Here is a 20,698-nt window from a genome sequence, read left to right on the forward strand (position 1 = left end):
AAGAGGTTGCCCTTTCAGAACACATTATTTTTTGAATGAAGAGTTTTATAAAGTCTCAAACTGAAGAATCACTATTCATCTATTCTTTACAAGTTGATGCTCCACCCCTTCTGTGAGTAATGCATGAGTCTGTGTTTTCTTACGTGAACTGTGGGAGTCTGTTTGCCAAGTTTTTTGTTCCCCTGGCCTCTGCAAGGCAGTTGGGGCCATAGCTCATCATGTTATCAGTGTCATATTAGGCCAAGAGGACAAGGAAACTTTTTCAAGGTCAAACCATTCCTTTGGTTCATGTTAAGACATATATCATGGTTACTGATATCCTTGGTAACAAATATGTTTAAATGGGAAATACATCCAACTCTGTAGTTGTTTCACACCACTGCCTATTGTCTATTCCCATGTTTGGATCTTTGGACAGTCCAATCCAAATTGTGGCTGTAGAGACTTTTTAAAGGTTTCCATAGAGGAGGGAAATTCAGTTGGCTCCAGAAGCCACACACATTAATCTTTGTGCTTAGGCCTGTAATCCAAGCACTCCAGAGGCTAGGGCCGTCATTGTTGCAAGTTGCAGGCCAGGCAGAGCTGTATAGCATGATCTTGTCTGTTGTGGGAGGAAGGATAATCTGGACTAAACCACACACACATTTCTCTTCCTCATACAGTAACTGTCATTTGAGTGGGGTGGAATCTCACGAATGGTTTTTGCAGATGTAGTAAACCAATAATCTTGTTTAAGATGCTTGGGCTAGATTCTGACTGGTGAACTTGAGTTAGTGATGGCAAAGGAACTTGAACTGTCTTTATTTATTCTCTTCCTGTTTTAAGCCTGGATGCTCTACTGAGGTACTTTGCTGTTTCCGGCCCAAGGCAAACCTGGTTAGAATTACCCACATGCTGCAGTAAAAATTTCCTAAAGTGTTAGTGCTGGTTGGCAGGCATCCCATTGTCTTCAGACAATAGAAAGTCAAAATTGAACTGTGAAGCACAGCGTTTGTACAGTAACAAGGTTTTAATGCCAGCAAGTCAGGATGCCTCATAGTAACAAGATGCTTACATTTAAGTGCCTGGTTTGGTATCAGGAAGATGCTGTGAACCTTTCCTGTAAGTACATTTCTTAGTTTTCCCCCTACAATGACTCCTTCTCTTCCTCAACCCCTTCTTTTGGAGGGATGGTGTTTTGACAGGGAGAATGTTCTGGTTAATTTGACTGTTCAATCTGTTTAGCATTGAAGGTCTTTGTGTTTATTCTTTCCTGTTTGCCTGGTGTTTCCCTGCAAGCAAATCCAGTTTTCCGAACTATCTCTCTGGAATTCTAAATCATCCACGTCAGCTCTAAAGTGAGTCTCAAACTGTGGAGCAACTTTTATCAAACATCAGACTCTCCTTTTTTTACTACGTACCTTGCCTCCTGGCATTTGTCCTATTTATTAAGAGGAATTAGTGAGATAAGAGCAAGAGACCAGATTGTTGGTTTTGTCAGCAGTCTTTGAAATGAATTTTCTTTTTTTAATCAACTGTGCATCTTTGCAGTGTAGCAGGAGCTTTAAAAAAAATCACCTTTGTTGTATTTGCATAGCTCCTTTCTCTGATGAACACAAGACACATGTGCTTGGTGCAGAACACTTCAGCATGTCTTGAAGGCAGATGAGGGGGCAGCTTGTTTTTTCTTGAGGAAATTGGGCACAGATATGTTGGCCCAGGGAACTGGACATCTAAATATGAGACCTTTGTATGTGAGGGTTTTAGATACTCCTTTCATAGGTTGTCTTAAACCTGCCCAAATCTCAGTGCATGAACAGAGCTCATGGGCTGCACCATTTATTTGTATTCCTGAGGTCTGGACATGTGAAATGTAGTTTTCCACCACTCACATAAAAACCTTCTTGCCTGTGTTTCACTCTCTTACTGCCTTTCCAGAATGAAGTGATGGCCTTCAATCAAAACATCAGCCTTAGGATTTAAAGATTGTGTTTGTTATGGTGTGAAAACACTTGTTAGAGAGCATTTAACTTTCAGAGTAAGTGTATACAAATCAATGTATTAATCTCTGTTCATTAATGTAAGGCTGTTTGTATCTCAGGACAGTAAGTTTTCTAATATGGCTTGCCATGATGGATGCTTAAAGAAACTAGTCAATTATTTCTCTCAGTTGGGAACAATGTGTAGAGAACTTCTATACATTGATGCCTTTCTTTCTGCCTCATGCTCACAGAAAGGGAAGGGTTTTTTTGTTTTTTTAAACCTCCCTTTCCCTTCTCTCTTTTTTTGGTGAAAATCTTACAGATTAAGACAAAAGATAATTATTTGGAGATATAAAACTGGCAGGTTCCCACGACACTTAAAATTAATGAGCTGTCGAGTACAAAATATACCTTGTCCTTGCCTTTATCGTCTTTTCCCAATCACTCCCTCCCCCCTCCCTCTCCATTTAACACACAATATGACTTTTGGGTTATGTTTGCCTTTGGGGTATATTGCTGCTATAAAATAGGATGGTTACAGCATGAATCATTTGAAAAGCATCTTTTGTTTGAAAATCAAAGTTTGTTTCATTCTTCTTTCCTGGGACATCTTATTAAAGTACCCGTTAGCAGGCAGGCTGTTTGCAGAGTAGCTGGCCTGTTGAGCTGCATTAATCACACTGGCCTTCCTCATCGCCTCTGCACAGCTTCAGCTCTGGCACCAGGTTTTTGTTTTCCAGCCTTTTTCTTTTTCTGGGAAGGTGGATAAGTAGTTGAAAGTCCTCCCAGTCTATTCCATTGAAACCATAGGATTGTGCCTTTCCTGTTCAGATCAGGCAGTCGAGGACCTTCCTTTTCTAGGTCAGGAGGACACTGCTGACTCTTTACATCTTAGAACTGGTTGTTCACCATGATCCATCTGCAGAGCAGTATGGCACTCTAGTATAGGCTTTGTGCTAGAAACAACTAACCTATTTCCCCAGACGTCTCTTCTCCCTGAATTGTCATGGCAGTTGGAGATAAGCAATCCTTTCCTTCCCTGTTGCAAGAGCATGAAGGCTTGGGGCAGGTGTCGAGTTAGAGAGTAACTGTGCTAGAGGCAAATTAGGTAGCATCTGTGGACCAATGGTTACTGTGTTGAGCTTTATTCAGATCCTATGGAAGGTTGGGATAAGAGACCGTGTGGCAGGCAAATGGCAAGTGTGGCAGATACAATGAACTCCAGTGGTCACAGGTATGTGATGGGTCTTGCTCAGGCCAACTGCCCTCTCAGAGGCTACAGCATCCCTGATCAGGATATGGTGCTAGTCTTTAAATAATACTACTACAAAATGGATAAACCCCACGAATATTTTTGTTTATATATTGATAAAGCAAGTCGCTATAAAACTATTGATTAAAAGCAGCATATACTGTGAATTGTTTGTCTTAGTGGAAATAAGAAGGCAGAAGTTCAGAATATTGAGAGTTAAGGACAATAACCCCCCTATGTGGAATACAGGAGCTATGTTCTTTGTTTTAGGAAATCAGGGAACAGTCAAGGACTCCTCCCAGATGATGATTTTCATTTTTCTCAGGCAGGCACAGGGTGCAGCTGTGGGAGTGTGACTGATGGTTTCTGACAGTGGCTAGTTACTTACACTTAGAGTAAATGCTGCCATTATAGCTGCTCCATTTCCCCTGCATTTAGCAGTATCATGTGCAACAGAGGAGTAATGAGACACCATCTTTATTTCAGTGTCTAAACTCTGTTCTCACAAAATCAGTAAAAACACTGGAGATTGTGCATGTTCATTTGTGTAACTTAAACATTTCATAAATCTGTGTATCCTAATGTGTTATGCCATAAACAATTTTTATTAACTATTTTTATAGTTTGTGAGGAGGGAAAAAGACACTATGATGTGGGGATGAAGCGATCTCCAGCATTTGTGGTGGGAGAGCTTCCTAAACCTGAAGACAAAGAAGCTTCAACATTTTAAAAAGCAAAATTAGCGCTAGGAAAATACAAACTGAGTATGATGCTGAGAGCATGGGACGTACTTTTAAGCATGTTTCAGAGTTTGAGGTCAAAGTAGGCTCCATATCCAGTTCCAGGGACAAATGACAGAAACATTTGTGACTCAGATAGGTGTAGATCATTTAAGTGGCTCCTTCCCGTGAGGGTGAGAGCAGGCATTGCTGCTCTCCACTCTAGCTACCTGTATGAAGAAAGGTGTTCTGGGCGTGGGTGGAGGGTGGGTAGAGAGGTTTTGGCTGTGTGAGGGGCTGGTAGAGGAAGCAAGATTGAATTCTCTGTTTGAGCTCCTTGCTCAGGTCTTTTATACTAGAAGAGACTCTCTCTACTGGTCCAATTGAGTTACAATGACCTTTATCCTTAGAGAACAGAAGAGGGTCCTAGCGGGTCTTAATTCTAGCACTCTGGAGGCAGTCAGGCAGACCTCTGTGAATTCAAGGCCAGCCTGGTCTATATAGTAAATTCCAGGCCAATCAGGACTATACAGTGATACCCTACCCTTAAAACTTTAAAGAAAAGAAAAAAGATTATCCTGTCAACATATTCGTGTGGATTTCAGGTAGACAGGTTACAACAAAGCAAGGAGAGTCGTAGATTTCAGGGGCTAGGTTAGCTTTCAGGTTGCAGGAAGTAGATTAATGATTCTAAAAGATCTCTCCTGATAGTTCAAAGGATATTGGGCTACATATATATATTTAACAAATGGCTACAAAGTTAAATCAGCTAATTCTAAACAGGCTGAACACTTCTTAAGAATCTTTATTATTTATCGGTGTGGCTTATTTAGGGAAATAGTTGTTGGTTCTGAATTTAGTAATGGATAAGCCTGACCTGCAGCTCCCTTCACATTTACCATCCACCCCTTTTCACTGGGAGGTCGTAAAAGCCATTGCATGCCTTACCCAAAGCAGCGCTGCAGTCTCCAGGTGTGTTCATTTAAAATTCTTTAAGATAGTCATGTAGTCTTACTTTTGGAATGTGACTACATACAGATGACCCCTGACGTTAATCTATCCTATAAAGCAGGTCGTATTCAGTAGCAAATGCACTTTGAATAGTGAGTTTGGGTCTTTTCTTGGGTTAGTGATGTACTATCCAGTTGTGTCTGGGGTGCTAGCAAGTGACAATGAGCCTAGCAACCTGCCAGCTTTGCAGCACTAAGGGATATTGCTATCACCTCTGAAGGTCAGTGGGTTAGATGCAGCCAGTTTACTTTCTTCCTAACAATACATTCTGTTTCCACTGGGTTGCTTATGATATAGTCCCTTGTAAGCTGAGGAAATACGGTGTTACTTTTTTTCAAGTTCAATCTGCTTATTTTAGTCTAGTGTTGATAGTCTTTGAAGGAACTTGTTTTTTATTTTTTATTTAAGATAGTCTCACTCTGTAGGCCAGGCTGGCCTAGAACTCACTGTGTAGCCTAGGCTAGGGAAATTATGCCTTGGCTATGGTAGGGAGTTCTCAAAAAAAAAAAAAAAAAAAAGAGTTGGGCATGGTGGTACATGCCTTTAATCCTAGCACTTGGGAGGCAGAGGCAGGTGGATCACAGTGAGTTTGGTGCCAGCCTGATCTACAAAGGAGGTCTAGGACAGCCAAGGCTACATAGAGAAATCATGTCTCAAAAAAAACCCAACCTAAACCAAACCAAAACAATAAGTCAGAGAGGTAATGTGAATTTGATGATGACATTAGCAATACCCTGAATAACTTAGGATGGTGTCTTCAGTTCATGCTTTCAAAACAACAAACCCTTTTGTTTCTTAAGTTATGCCATAGGTAAGGTGAAAAGTGACATATTTTGTCATTTGGAGAGAAGCCTATGTAATGTGCAAGGACAGCAAAGGTTACACAGAGAAACCCTGTCTTGAAAAACAAAAAATTATGATCTAGGAAATTGTTCTTAGGATATATCTAAAGGGTTTTAATCAGTTTCATCTCTTTTTAGATTTGTTTGAATTTGGGTTCTGGTCATTTCTCTGGAGAACATTTGAATAAGCACATGGTATGGTTCCTTTACTCAAGGCAGTAAGTTATTTTTCCTTCTTTCCTTTTTTTAGTTTTCAATGGCTCCAGTAGGTCAACACGGGAGAAAGAACCTGCTCAAAAACACAAAAGCAAAGAGGCCACTCCCGGGAAAGAGAAGCACAGCGACCACAGGGCAGACAGCCGAAAGGAGCAGGCTTCAGCGGCTCATCCCACAGCCGCTGCCTCTGCAGCCTCCTCGGCCAAGGGGCTTGCTGCCAACCACCAACCTCCCCCTCGGTCTGCTCAGGATTTACGGAAACAGGTAACCCTCAGTGAGGGGCTTTCTGGTACGCCAGAGAAGGCCTAGTTAATTCATCAAGGTCAGCTCAGCCTGAAAGAACTGGAGGAGGAGGACCTGATAGGACAGGCATCATGTCTCTACAGCAAGGTGTCCTTCTTACCCTGTGAAGATCCAGATGTGGCCTCCCTTTCTTTCCTGGATGTCGTGACCAGCTGGAATGTGGGAACACACACTGTCTTCCTTGTTTTAGTCTGAGAGCCATGAGTTAGGTGTTAAAATAAGCCTATAAATGCATGTATAGGCTTGTTTGTGATGGTTTTGGTCTATTTTCTCGTTTGCTTTTGTTTTTAATATTTACAGGATTTATATTTATTACATTTATATGTGTGTATGCTTGTGTACACCACAGCTTTTCTTTGGAAGTCAGAGGACAGCATTTGGGAGTTGCTTCTCCCCTTCCACCCTGTATTTTCCAGGGCTCAAATTCAAATCATCAGGCTAGGGTGCCAGTACACCATCACACCAGGACTTACAGCAGGTGTCCTGCGTAGGCAGACAGGCAGACTGCTGAGTCACCCGATGAGGACGGTGATGTGTTTGAATGTGAAGGGTGTGTACATCAGGAGAGCAGCAGTTTGCAGTTGTGTGCTTCTCTGACATCCAGCTGCCCTGGTGGCAACTCTTAAGGATGTACCATTGCTGATCTATGGAACTTTTCCTGTCCTTATCTTCTCACAGCCCTGAGAGGCAGGATGTATAGTCACTCAGGCAGATCTGCTAGGACACATAAGGAAAGGCTGTGCAAGCTGTCCCAGAACAGATACCAAACTTTCCCCCTTCATGCTTCTGACTTTTGTAGGGTTAATGAGTCCTGGGCAACCACAGATAGTGGCTGACTTCCCTTTACCAGGCATCTTTACAGAATAGCAACTTTTCCCAGGGCTATGTGTAGTTTCTAAAGATTGGGTCAAAGCACGACTGTGAAATGATAAGGGGGATACCCTGATGGCAGAATTCCAAAGTGTGGTCTTAGTAAGTAGTTCAGAGTATTTGTCCCAGATTCATGCATAGAGCTGCATAGGTGTATACAAGTGGGCTCACACACAGTGTTTCTGGCTTTCATTTGAGCTTGTCATGTCACATTTAAGTGTTTTCCAGTATCTAAGTCATGGTTCTCAACTTCTGGATCACAATTCCCACATTAGATGTCCCACATAGCAGATATTTATATTACAATTCATAACAGTAGCAAAATTAGTTAGGAAGTAGCAACAAAATAAGTTTTTGGTTGCGGGGTCCCCACCAGATGAGGAACTGTCTTAAAGTGTTGTAGCACTGGGAAGCTTGAGACTCACCGCGCCTCAGGAGAAAAGCTAGTGGCTATGATTCTTGAAACAAAGGTGTTGTCTTTCCCTGGGGGTGGTAGCTGAGAGAGCAGAGGTGTTCTGTCAGTAGCTGGAGCTCCCTCCCAAAAGCTGGGCCCTGATTTTTCAGTTCTCTGAGGCACAAGGAAGTGCCCTTGCTTTGGTTTTTCTGTCTGTGGTTCATCCCACTCCTACTGCACTTGGTTTGACAGGAATTGGGGCTGAACTCAATTCTGCTTGTGAAACAATTTTAAAAGGATTTACAGATATAGCTACAGAGATGATGGTAGCTGTATCGAGTCTGTCTCCTGGCACAGGCTAGAGTTTATGCATTTTATAAACATTCATGCATCCATGTTATTTTTTTCATCCAAGTGTAATAATCAGGCTGAACCCTGCTTAGTTTCAAACATTAGATGAGATGTAGCAGGCCCATAAAAGGTTATTTCCTAGTCCACTTGTGGTGAAATTCTACACTAATACACAACAGGCCATCTTTTCATATTTTTATTTTATGTTCATTTGTGTTTTGCTTGCATCATGTTTGTCTGTATTGGGGTGTTGGATCCTCTGGAACTGGAATTAGAAACAGTTGTGAGCTGCCAATTGGATTCTGGGCGTTGAACCTGGGTTCTCTAGAAGGGCTGCCAGTTCTCTTAACCACTGAAGCATCTTTCCAACCTCCAACATCTTAAGACTAGAAGTTAGTTTTGTTGAGTTTATCACCCCATCATGTGATGGCTCTTAATCAAGGGATCCTTGATTTATGTTCACCTAGGATCATTACTGCTCCCCTCAGCTAGTCATGGCTCTTTTTCAGCAGTCCATAACTCAACATTAATTAGTCTAGGTGGCGGGGGGGAGGGGGGAAAGCATTTTGAAGGGGACCAGTAAGTACCTTTTGGCCTGAGTTGTCTTTGCCCCTTGTCCCACGCTGGGTGCATACTACCTGATCTACTTGTGACCTAGAATATTGAAGGAAGACTGTAACAAAAGATGACCAAGGCAGTTTTTATAATAAAAGATTGTAATCTTTTGGAGGTGGGTCTTACATCTTCAGAAGATTAGTTCCCCATGATGGGGAACATGGTGGTGCTGAAGAAGTAATAGGGAGCTATAATCTGATCCTCAGGCACTGAGCTTGGATATTTTGATATTCTAAAGCCTTTCCCAGTTGATCATACCAATTCTAGCCAAGTTACATCTCTTGTTCCTTCCCAGCAGTCTATCTGCTGGGAATCAAACATTCAAATATCTGAGCCAATAGGGGCCATTTTTATTCAAACCACCACAGAGGCCACAATAGATGAGCTGCTAGTGCCCAAGTGCTGTTAGTCTTGGCTTCTTTTCTTGGCTTGGACCCTGCAGATAGGGTCAATCAGAGGTGATAGTTCTAATCTTGCTATGACCCTGATCTCCACTGAACCTTTGAAATAGGATCTTTACCTTCCTGGCTCCATTGTCTAGAGGTAATCCTGCCATCACAAAGTCCATAGGGACTTTGTGAAAAAGGAAAGAATAAATGTTCTGAAAATAAAGTCAGCATAGCAGTCGCAGGTCCCTTTATATTCTTTGATATAAATAATTATACTAAGTACCTGAAGGGACCCTCAGATTTGAATGTAGGAAATATTTATGCATGCACTGTGGTTTGTGAGGATGCTGCTGAGCAGTACAGCCACTGTCTTTGTTTGACTGCAGACACGCCTCTCACAGGAAAACACTCTCCTTGCACTAGGAATAATGATAAATGGTAGCCCTTGGGCTTTAAGGCCCTGGATCCTGAGACTTAGTAAGCATGAACGCACACTTTACTTTTGTGTTTCTTTGGTATGTAGGGTCTGTGGCCAGCAGTCTATTCTAATCTCATCGCAGGCCTCTGTAACTGGCAGTGTGTGTGGTAGATGCTGTCATCTGTTGTTATCCTGAAATAAGCCTTCCATTTAAACACAGTGACAGATGCCAGCTGATGTGGTATTGACAAATGATTGGAATTACCAGGAGAGAGATTATTTTCTTTGTTTTGAGATAGGGTCTCACTGTATAGCTCAAACTAGCCTTAAATGTTTGACAAGCTTCCTGCCTCAGCCTCCTGATTGCTGGTGTTATCTGGCCTGCAAAAGGGTTTTGAAATACTAGTTTGCCAAGACAGTCAATGAAATTCATAGTTGTATATGGTCAGTAGTCTGGGATATGAACTACTGGGCCACAGTAAATACATTGTTAAGATAAACTGTAACACTGAGAAGGAAGAAAGATAACTTGACATGCTTGGTCACAGGAGGCCTGTTCCAAACGTATATAGAAGTAATACGACCTGGTCTCCCAACATAGGCCAAAGGGTTAAGAATGAATTTCTGAAAAATGAAATTGGGGAAGTAGCTTTACAAAATGAAATCAGAGTGTCTTAGTGAGGGTTTCTATTGCTGTGAAGTGACACTGTGACCACAGCAACTCTTATCAAGGAAAACATTTAATTGGGGCTGGCTTACAGTTCAGAGGTTTAGCTCATTATCATCTTGGTGGAAAATATAGTGACATGTAGGCAGATGTGGCGCTGGAGAGGTAGCTGAGAGTTCTACATTGAGAATGGCAGACGGAAGAATGAGCCAACCATTGAGCCTAGCTTGACCTTCTGAAACTTGAAAGCACAAACCCTAAGGCACACTTCCTCCAACAAGGCCACACTTCCAATAATGTCATACCCTGTGATTCTATGGGGGCCATTTCAATTCAGACCACCACACCAAGTTTTGTTCTTTTTAATCATCCCCACTTAACATCTATGCTCCTTGTCAAGCTCACTTGCTCCCTCTAGTGGGGAATAAGAGCTTGTTATTAATGACCCACGGTGAACAGAGGACAGAGACAGGGTTTCTTTTATAGTTCTGGCTGTCCTGGAATCACTTTGTAGACCTGGCTGGCCTCGAACTCTAAGAGATCTGCCTGCCTTTGCTTCCCAAGCACTGTGATTACAGAAGCACACCGCTACACCCAGCGAACTGAGGACTCTTAATATCTTAGTCCATTAAAACATTTGCGATTACTTAGCCCTCAAGCATGCATTTTATGTTTTGTCTTATAAGTACAAATCCTTTCTGTTCACCAAACTTTAAGCACTAAAAAATGGGATTTCTGCTATTTAAAAAACTTTTTTTTTTTTTCTTTTTAAGAATTTGCCTCTGGGATGCTGTTAAGTGCTCAGCCAGTCGGATATAACTTTATAATACCTCAGCTGCTTCTTAAATTAGGGGGGTGGGGGAACCAAACAACTGCTTAAATTTTTTTTTTTAATTATTATTTATATAGTATTCTGCTGGTTTCATGCCATTCTGTCTGACAAGGTTGGGAAAGGCTGGGCTAAAGAACTTGTAGGCACATTGAACCTTGCAGGTCTTCTGAATACAGGTTCCTTTTGTGCCCTTAAGGATCCAGTCTGTGGCAAGAGGTGGTGGGTTTTGCATTAATTATCAAAGGTGCCTGCATCCATCTAGATGGTTTCAGGGCTTCCAAGCTAGAGAAACACTGACTGGATGCCTGCATATACCTGGGCTGGACCTGTGACTGCCCATATTGGATTTCTTACGTAAGGGCAAGTGAGGCGTAGAGCCAGGACTGGCTGTGCCCCCAATAATGCAGGGGAAGTGGAGAGCCTGTATAGCATGTATTCCTCTACCATCTCCAGTGCTTGTAGCATCATTCAAGAGACCTGCCCGCCTACTCTCTGTGCCTTCCTGCTTATCTCCCAATGCACTTCATGGAGCAAAGTGTCAAATTTCACTGAGACTTGGTTCAGCAGTTTTTCATGGTGTGGACCATAGACAGCATCTAAAAAGGCCTGATTGGAATTCCCAGGTCACAGGCCTCATTACATGTGTAGAGAGCTTCAGAGACTTGAAGGGTAGGGCAGTGTGATCTATGTGGATAAACCATGAACCTGTAATTTTCCTTGCTGGTTTGGATGCCTACCAATTTGATCTATTTTTTTCATCCCACTCAAAGCAAACCACACTTTTTCCTTAGTTAGCCCAATCTTGTCACCAAGATGAGGCTTGTCATGTAGTGAGGGCATGCTGATCATGGTCCAGCCTCATGGTGGCACTGGTAGCTACCATTAGGAGCCTCAGCATCAAGCCAGGCTATCACCTTCTGGGAGGAGGTGTGTGGTTTCTGTAATTGTGTGAGTTGGAAGTGGTGGCTGTGGCTCTAAAACCCCATGGTTCCTGGTTTTAAATCCATGTTGTAGATCAAGAGTGAGGCTTAAGTGTCACACCAAACCCACACCCATACTGATTGGTATAGGGTCACTTACCCTGGAATCAGTGCTTCATTTTTCTTGTTTGGAAATCAGTAGGCCCTGGGGGTGGGGTAGGGGTTGTGCCAGAACCACGCTGTTCCACTCTGTGAGAATGAGTCAACCTTTTGTCTCACAGAATTCTCCCTTGGTTTTCTAGGCTGGCAGATAGATGGCCAGTATGTGACGATTACCTCTATTTACCCAGTTAACAGAAACCCAAATGGGGTCTTGTGAGGGGCAAAAGATAGGAGCCATATGTATAGAAGGGTGTTAGGTATATTTTTGTTTCACAAAGGAAGTCCAAGTATCCATCCTGCATCGAGTGAGGCTGTCAGTCAGTGCAGGGTAATTCTCATGGATGAGACTGAGATGACAGGGAGCTGCTGACAGTTTGCAACCATGCCTGTGGGCTTGGCATGTGAATCAGAGCCAAAGCACTTGAGTGGTACTATTCTTTTCCTTCTATAGTGTGTAGTTTTGTTTTGTTTTGGTATTGTTGTTTTATATTTTAATAGCATAGTTGGGTTTTATGTTATGTGGAACACCAAAAGGATAGCAAACAGTCCCTTTTGGAAGAGGAATATATATTTATATATTAAAAAAAACATTGCACACTTTTCTCAAATGAACAGGATCTTGCTGTTCTTAGAAACTCAGGGTAGGTAACTAACTGATGGGTCTGTGGACGGGTCTTCATTATGGAGCCCCAGATTTCCAGGGGGGGGGGGAGTGTTAGTATGCAAACATATCAGGAGGAGCAACAGACAGGCCTACACAGTCTGGTACAAAACGTTAGGTGCATGCTAAGATCCACACACTAGTATCACAGACTAATTCTTGACGGGTTTTCTGCCTTGCTTAGCTGATGTTCCATATCACTTCTGAGACATGTCTGTCACCAGCAGGGTAAGCACTATTGTCCTTCCTCATTGTTTTAGCCTTGGTACTAATTCCTTCTTTCTCCCCTGCTCCTGCTGCCCCCATAGGTGTCTAAGGTAAATGGAGTCACTCGAATGTCATCTCTGGGTGCAGGTACAACCAGTGCCAAAAAGATCCGAGAAGTCAGACCTTCACCATCCAAAACTGTGAAGTACACTGCCACAGTGACCAAGGGGACTGTCACATACACCAAAGCCAAGAGAGAACTGGTCAAGGAAACCAAACCCAACCACCACAAATCCAGTTCAGCTGTCAACCACACAATCTCAGGGAAAACTGAAAGTAGCAATGCAAAAACCCGCAAACAGGTGCTATCCCTTGGGGGGGCGTCCAAGTCCACAGGGCCTGCTGCCAGTGGCCCCAAGGCCAGCAGCAGGTTGAACCCAAAGTCATGCACTAAGGAGGTGGGGGGGCGGCAGCTGAGGGAGGGACTGAGGAATTCCAAGAGGAGACTGGAAGAGGCACAGCAGGTGGACAAGCCGCAGTCACCCCCCAAGAAGATGAAGGGGACAGCAGGCATTGCTGAAGCTTCTGGCAAAAAGGCCACAGCGGCTTCAGCAGAGAAGTCTCTGCTGAATGGACACGTGAAGAAGGAAGTGCCCGAGCGAAATTTGGAAAGGAATCGGCCTAAGCGGGCCACAGCTGGCAAGAACACGCCGGGCAAACAAGCACATGGCAAGACAGAGGGCACCCCCTGTGAAAATCATTCTACCTCGCAACCCGAGTCCTCGCACAAGCCGCATGACCCGCAGGGCAAGCCAGAGAAAGGGGGCGGCAAGTCTGTGTGGGCAGCAATGGACAAGATTCCTGTCCTCAGGCCCTCCGCCAAGGAGTTCCATGACCCGCTCATCTACATCGAGTCAGTACGCGCTCAGGTGGAGAAGTATGGGATGTGTCGCGTGATCCCCCCTCCAGACTGGCGGCCAGAGTGCAAGCTCAACGATGAGATGCGCTTTGTCACGCAGATCCAGCACATTCATAAGCTGGGCCGGCGCTGGGGCCCCAACGTACAGCGGCTAGCCTGTATAAAGAAGCACCTCAGATCTCAGGGCATCACCATGGATGAACTCCCCCTCATAGGTAAGGGCTAGGATTGAGCGGTCCTCTTTCAGCTCTGCCATGATCCCTTGCATGGAAGGAGGTGGGCTTCTCAACTCAGTCTCCTGCTCTAATGGAACCCTTCTCCTGGTCCTATACAGTGTGGTAGGAAGCTTGTTATTGAAGCGCACAGATCATGACACTTCTCTTGATGTTAGAGCCCAGGCCCTGCTGGACTGAGCTGCTGGGACTGAGCAGTGTCCAAGGAAGGGCTGAGGAGTTCGGGTTGCTACAACAAAGTGCCATGGCTTCAAAACCACAAATTGTTTCCTAATTCTGCATGCTAAAATGTGTCTCTGGCTTGCAGTGGGCCACCTGCACCTTGTGTCATCACAGAGCATTTCCTCTGTTTGTCTGTCTGGATATCTCCTTATAAGGACACCAGTGAGGTTGTGGTAAGGCCTGCATGGTAACCTTATTTTAACTTAGTGGCTACTTTAAAGATTCCCTCACAACATGTTACATTGTGGGGTCTTTTGTACTTCGCTATGTCAACTTTGGTGGTCTTATAAATCAGCTTACAAGTTCCATGACAATTTTGCACTCCCCCATATGCCTGTGCTGGTTTTTGTTGGCCCCCTACCCCCTAGTTTTGGTGAGCTAAAAGGACCTTCTCTGGACATAAGGGACAATATTATATTCCATTTCTTTAAGGGCTAGGATTGGAGAGTTTATCCCAAGGACTACTACTGAGGGTAGATGGCATGGCGTAGCTGAATGCCTCTCCTGCAGATATGGAGTAGGCATGGCTCCTTTTTCCTGTTGCTTTCACCCCCTTTGGCTCCTCTCCCTCTCTGTTGTTCCTGGCACTCCTGGACAGACTTTTCCAGTGAAAGCCAAGAGCCTTGTACGAAAGAGGCCAGTCCTTCAGGGTGGCCAGCAGCGGCCGTCCTGTAGGCTCCAGCTCTGTGAAGCAGCTTCATGTCTGTGGCTGAGAGGTGGAGAATGGCCCAGCAGTCACTCCCAAGCCAAGACCAGCAGGTCGAGATTTCATAACTCCTCTCCCTAGGAGGCTGCCATTAAATATGGCAGGGTCTGCTGAATCCATGCTTTGTCACCTGCTGCCAGTGTTGGCATGGGAGGAGCAGGCTTTGGATAGAGAGAACTCTCAGGTAACCCATAGGCTAGTGAACCAGACTCCTGCGTTGGGGAGACCTGTGGATTTGTAGGGGCCCTGGCAGTGCACAGTGCTTTTGTATGTGGGGATAGATGAGGTGGTAGGTAACATTACCATGGTAACTAACCCAGGGACTTTTTGTTGTGTAGTTTTGTGTTCCCCTATCACCCTGGTTGATTTACTAGTACCGTAAGCCCTGAGTCACTTCATCATCATTCATGTTTGTCTCCTTTGCCATTGACCTGGCCCATGACCCATGCAAGTGTCACACCTAGGGCTTCATTTAGGTAGGACTAGGTAAGTTTTATGTGCCTTTTTATGACTCAGTCTCCTGGGGAGCCCCCATTCCCACAGGACACATTAAAGGAGTGGTAAGATTTTTCTTTAAGGTGTTGGCATTGGATGAGAAGCATTTGGCAACTTGATAGAAGCACACAGAGATAACACCTTGTACTGTCACACTGGTGATTTTACCATGCACTTTAGAGGATACACATTCGTGTTCTTGGGGGTACCTGATGCCTCCATCCAAGTTCTGTCTGGTACAACAGTGACAGACAGTTGGCCTGCTTAGGGCGGCTGAGCAGTTAAGTCATCAAGGACTCAGGTTTGGGGCTTGACAGCATAGGATAAGGAGGATATTGCTTCCCTGGGCCTCTCCGGGTTCCCTTAAATGATGTGTATTACTTCTCAGTGAGGTTGCATCCCTGTTTTTCACCCAGGAAGATAGAGTGACGAGGTCTGCATTTAAGTACAAATGAGATGGATTTGTTCCTTTGTTGGTTTTATTTTTGGTTTGTGTGTCTTGCACAGGCCAGGCCAGTGCTCTGTCACTGAGCTATACAGCCCAGCCCTTATTTGAGTTTCAAAAACATTGAAACTCACCCTTTCTGGTAGCAGCCTCTGAGTGTCAGAGAGAAAGTTCTGTGCCCATGAGCAAATGTGGTCTTTGTCTTGGAGAAGAGATTAATCCCCTCATGAGTTCGGCAGCTGCGAGAGACTTGGCTTTGCTCACTTTTGTAGTGATTCCCCACAGCAGCAGTGCTGTAAGCTGTGGGAGCACTAGCCATGCGCAGACGCTGCCCCACTCATCACTACAGCTTTGCCCCTCTGTGTGCCATGCTGAGCCCACAATGTGGGTATATTTCAGTGATCCTCTCTGTCTGCATAGCTGCCTCTTTCCTTCCTTCTGATCAGTTCCTCAGATGCCTTCCCTGGCCACCTTCCTTCCTAAAACGATGATGCCTCAGCTCGTATTGCCTCCTAGTACTCAGCCATGACCCCAATGCTCCACACTGTAGCTGTAAGCTGGCTGCGGTTGTTCTAACCCTGGAGCCTGGTGGGAGGCCCTGGGTTGTGATAGGCTTTCAGGATTAATAGACCATAGGGGGGAAACAATTTGCTTTATGCCCTGCTTAACCATTTCTCCCCCTCACTGCCCAGGAGGCTGTGAGCTCGACCTGGCCTGCTTTTTCCGGTTGATTAATGAGATGGGCGGCATGCAGCAAGTGACTGACCTCAAAAAATGGAACAAACTAGCAGACATGCTGCGCATTCCCAAAACTGCCCAGGACCGGCTGGCCAAGCTGCAGGAGGCCTACTGCCAGTACCTGCTGTCCTATGACTCCTTGTCCCCAGAGGAGCACCGACGGCTGGAGAAGGAAGTGCTGATGGAGAAGGAGATCCTAGAGAAGCGCAAAGGGCCATTAGAGGGCCACACAGAGAATGACCACCACAAGTTCCACTCGCTGCCCCGCTTTGAGCCCAAAAACGGGCTCATCCATGGCGTTACACCCAGGAATGGCTTTCGTAGCAAGCTCAAGGAGGTGGGCCGGGCACCACTCAAGACAGGCCGGCGGCGACTGTTCGCTCAGGAAAAGGAAGTGGTCAAAGAGGAGGAGGAGGACAAAGGTGTCCTTAACGACTTCCACAAGTGCATCTATAAGGTAAAGGTGGGTGAGAAGGCGGCTGCTCTGCAGGGCTGAATGCTAGGATACTGTCTGTTTTGAGCTACTGTGACTGAATACCACAGAGGACACATTAAATTAATGGTAAGATTTTTGGCTCTTGGTTCTGGAGGCTGGACTGTTTCTCACTGTTACAGTGGTGATTTTACCATATGTTTTAGAGGATACACATTCATATTCTTGGGGTAGCTGATGCCTCATCTGAGTTCTGTCTGGTGTAACAGTGACAGACAGTTGGTCTGCTTACAGTGGCTGAGTAGTTAACTCATCAAGGACTCAGGCTTGAGGTTTGATACCATAGGATAAAGAAGATATTGTCTCCCTGGGCCTTTCCATATTCCCGTAAATGATGTGTGTTACTTGTACATAAGTTTGCATATTTTCCAGGGACCCCCACATGAGTCACATGCTCACTTTGTCCTGTGCCTCTAAGCACTGCTTTTCTCAGAGCTTTTGGGTTTCTGAGAATGCTCTTCGCTCCTTCCTCATTTTATGTTCCAAAAAGCCTACTGCTGACTCCATCTTCAGCTCAGTGCTGTTACCTTGATATATAGAGCCAGCCAGACCCAATGCATCTGTAACACAAATCTCATCATAGAAGGTGAGCATAGAAAGGAAATGGGAAAGAAACTGGAAAGTGGAATTGTGGAGGCTTTTCCAGCGGGAGTCTGCTCCTGGCAGAAGAGCAGAGTTAGCAGTATCTCTTGGCAGCTGCTTTCCCAGACTTAGGGTTCCCTTCCTTGGCCTGCCTGAGGGGGAGGGGAGGATGGTGAAAGGCACTCCACGGCCAACTTATAGAAGCTAAGTGTGAGCTATCCTCCTAGGTGAAGCTCTGACAGACAACTTCCCCTGAGGCTCTTGGCTGGAATTCATGGAGAGAAGTGTTCTTGGGATAGGTGCTGGCCTGGCCTTCTGTTGCAGGAGGCATGCTGAGTTAGATAGGTTCCTGCTGTGATGGCCAGGCCAGTTTATCGCCTTTACCACTGTCTGCTAGGCTCCTGTGGTATTTCATGTTCTAATCTGTCTCTCTGTAGTGATAAAGTTTATACAGTGGCACCATAAACCATAAGGCCTCATAGAAGAGTTTGGCTTGCCCTTGGTCCCAAGGCATGCCTTTTGGAGGACTGGCCTGATAAGCAGACCCCAGCTGCCACTCAGACTTAGGGCTTAGTTCTGTACCTCAGGCATTATAGCTTTCTTTTCATAAATAGGTACTCACATATTCCTACAGGTTTGTCTGTTATTAGACTCTAGACTCTAGGTTTTGGTCTTTTTTGTTTTGTTTTTGGTTTTTGTTGTCTGTTTTCTTTTGTTTTGGTTCTTTGAGACAGTTTTTCTCTATGTAGCTTTGGCTGTCCCAGAACTCTGTAAACCAGGCTGGCCTCAAACTCACATATCTGCCTGCCTCTGTCTTCGCCTCCTGAGTGCTCGGATTAAAGAAGTGCACCACTGTCCTCTGGTTCTTTATCTACTTGAGCTGCCACATGAAACACAGGTGGGGTTGTGAGCCCACTCACCTGTCTTGTTTGGCGTGTATCATAAGTGACTGAAGTCATCCTCATTATTAAAGCCACTCATTAACCTACAATTACAAACCACTACCTTCTGAAATGAGCTGTCCTCGTGCCTGTTGGTAGTTGCTTAAAGCCAGTAGTATGAAAGTATGGTAGACTCGAGAAGTATTTGTTACTCTTTTATTAAACTTGCCTTGTCAAAGGTATTTTTAAATTGGAAAACTTGATGTGCTTGGCCAAGAACCCACAGCTTCTCTGTGCCCTGGGGCACTGAGGGCAGCAGCAGCGTGTACATCTCCTGGCTTACTGTGTCTGCCGTAATTAGTATCACATTAGGTCTTCCTCGTAATTAGGCCTATACTTTCTAAGAAGAGAAAGTTTCAAATTGCACTTTTCTAACCTGAGTACTTCATCCTCAGCCCTTCCTTGCTGGACAGCTAGTCTAGCCCACTGTTTCCATGCTCACTGGTAGGTAGTGCTCTGCAGGAAGTGTGCTGAGATCACACACTGAGAATGCTGTGTAGTTTGTCACCATGAGGAAGCCACTGGGCAGAGGCCTGTGAGAAACTTATGTCCTGATATACAGCCAAGGCTCAGCCCTGTCTTATGCTGCACTGTTCTGTTGTTTTCTTTGTTTCAGGGAAGATCTGTTTCTCTAACAACTTTTTATCGAACAGCAAGAAACATCATGAACATGTGCTTTAGCAAGGAGCCTGCACCAGCAGAGATTGAGGTAAGTTGGTCACCTCCACACGGCCTCCTGTGACACTAGGAGAGGCCCTCAGGCTGGATGTGACATGGAAAGACATAGGGGCAGAGGTTGTCCTGTGTGTCTGTGCTGGAGCAGCCAGGCATTTTCTTCCCTAGGCCCTGCTAGAAGGGTCTGAGGAGTGTGTCTGGGTTCCCATCAATGGTCCAGCCGGCAATCTTTGCCCTCAGTGAACTGTCTCTCCACTGTCTTCCCAGTGTGTTCTGGAAGAGAATGTTTGGAATCCCCTGAGGTCATGGTGTGCTTTTCTCCTCTCCTGTTATTCATGTAATGGGATTGGCAAGTCGCCATTTTTGTGCCACTGCCAGCTCCCTCCTTGGAGCTAGTGCAATGCTGGAAAGAGAGTGAGCTCTTGTTTGCCTGCACCAATTAGCAGCTGTTACATATGAGGCACTGCAGGATGGAGCTGGTCCTGTTTGTTTACCTGGCCAGAGCCCAGTAGAGGCCCTGGGACCCTACAGCTGCCCACATAGGAACCTAGCAGTGGTTGGTCTGTGACGGGAGAGAGGCCAGTTCTGATCCCTGTCTCAGTGCCCTTGTAGCTGAGAAGAGGAGAGTGTTGGAAGTGTAGTTTCTCGTGATGTATGACAAGTTCCCACTAGCTTTTTAATAGACTTAGGATAATTCTGTTTGCTGATCAGATTCTTACCATTACCTGCGCAAAGAGTCTGCCTAGCTTTGTGACCTGGGGCTTGTTGTCCACTGCCAACCCCAGGTTCAGCTCTGCCTAGGATTGCCATTACATTGGACTAGTTTGATAGCCGTGTATCCATCATACTTGCTTCCTGACACCTCATGACATTGTGGCAGACATGCCAGATGAGAGATCTCTAACCTTTGTTGTCCCTTCTGTGATCTTAGCATCTCCAGGAAGCTCTGATGGTTACTACTGTCCATAGCTGTTTTTACAGGCTTCTATTTAGGATTTTTCTTTTTTCCTCAAAGAGAGTAGATTTTGCCGTAGCCCTTACATGAATATTTAAAAGCAAGAGTGAAGGTTTGCTCAAACTCACATTTCAACTTGTGCCTGGCTGGTGCCTTGGACTCTGTGCCCTGTAAAAACAGCGGTCCTTTTTTCCTCTCTCTTGGTGGACAGTGGTAGCTGCTGGTGTGGCGTGAGTCCCTGTGCCTCCACTAGAGGTTAGTGGCTGCTGTTCTCAGCTGTGATCAGTCAGAGTGTTCTTTCTGGGTGAGGGCTCTACTCAGGAATGGCACAGCATTTCTTTATGATTTGTGGCCATTTGGCCCTCTAGAAAGGCCTCAGTATCTTTTTCCTGGAAGTTGGGTTGCAGGCTGATCCTAGATGTTCATTTGAAGGGAGAACGTGCTTCTGGCATGTGTGGATTGAAGTGCAGTGAGAAAATGCCACTGAGGGTGGGGGCGGGACCA

At 45.1% G+C, this 20,698-nt stretch overlaps 1 protein-coding gene across 4 annotated transcripts in view; it reads left to right on the forward strand.

Moving 5' to 3' along the window:
• The window catches only part of Jarid2 (jumonji and AT-rich interaction domain containing 2), a 191,518-nt gene that overhangs the window by 155,692 nt on the left and 15,128 nt on the right, over positions 1-20,698 (forward strand). For all 4 annotated transcript variants that reach the window (XM_051170638.1, XM_051170646.1, XM_051170661.1 and 1 more), the window contains 4 exons: positions 6,036-6,265; positions 12,892-13,924; positions 16,503-17,005; positions 19,181-19,273. In XM_051170638.1, the coding sequence (XP_051026595.1) occupies positions 6,036-6,265; positions 12,892-13,924; positions 16,503-17,005; positions 19,181-19,273 (1,859 nt within the window). The remainder of the gene's footprint in view (positions 1-6,035; positions 6,266-12,891; positions 13,925-16,502; positions 17,006-19,180; positions 19,274-20,698) is intronic.

This window comes from Acomys russatus, chromosome 3, assembly GCF_903995435.1.
Source record: "Acomys russatus chromosome 3, mAcoRus1.1, whole genome shotgun sequence".
Lineage (NCBI taxonomy): Eukaryota > Metazoa > Chordata > Mammalia > Rodentia > Muridae > Acomys > Acomys russatus.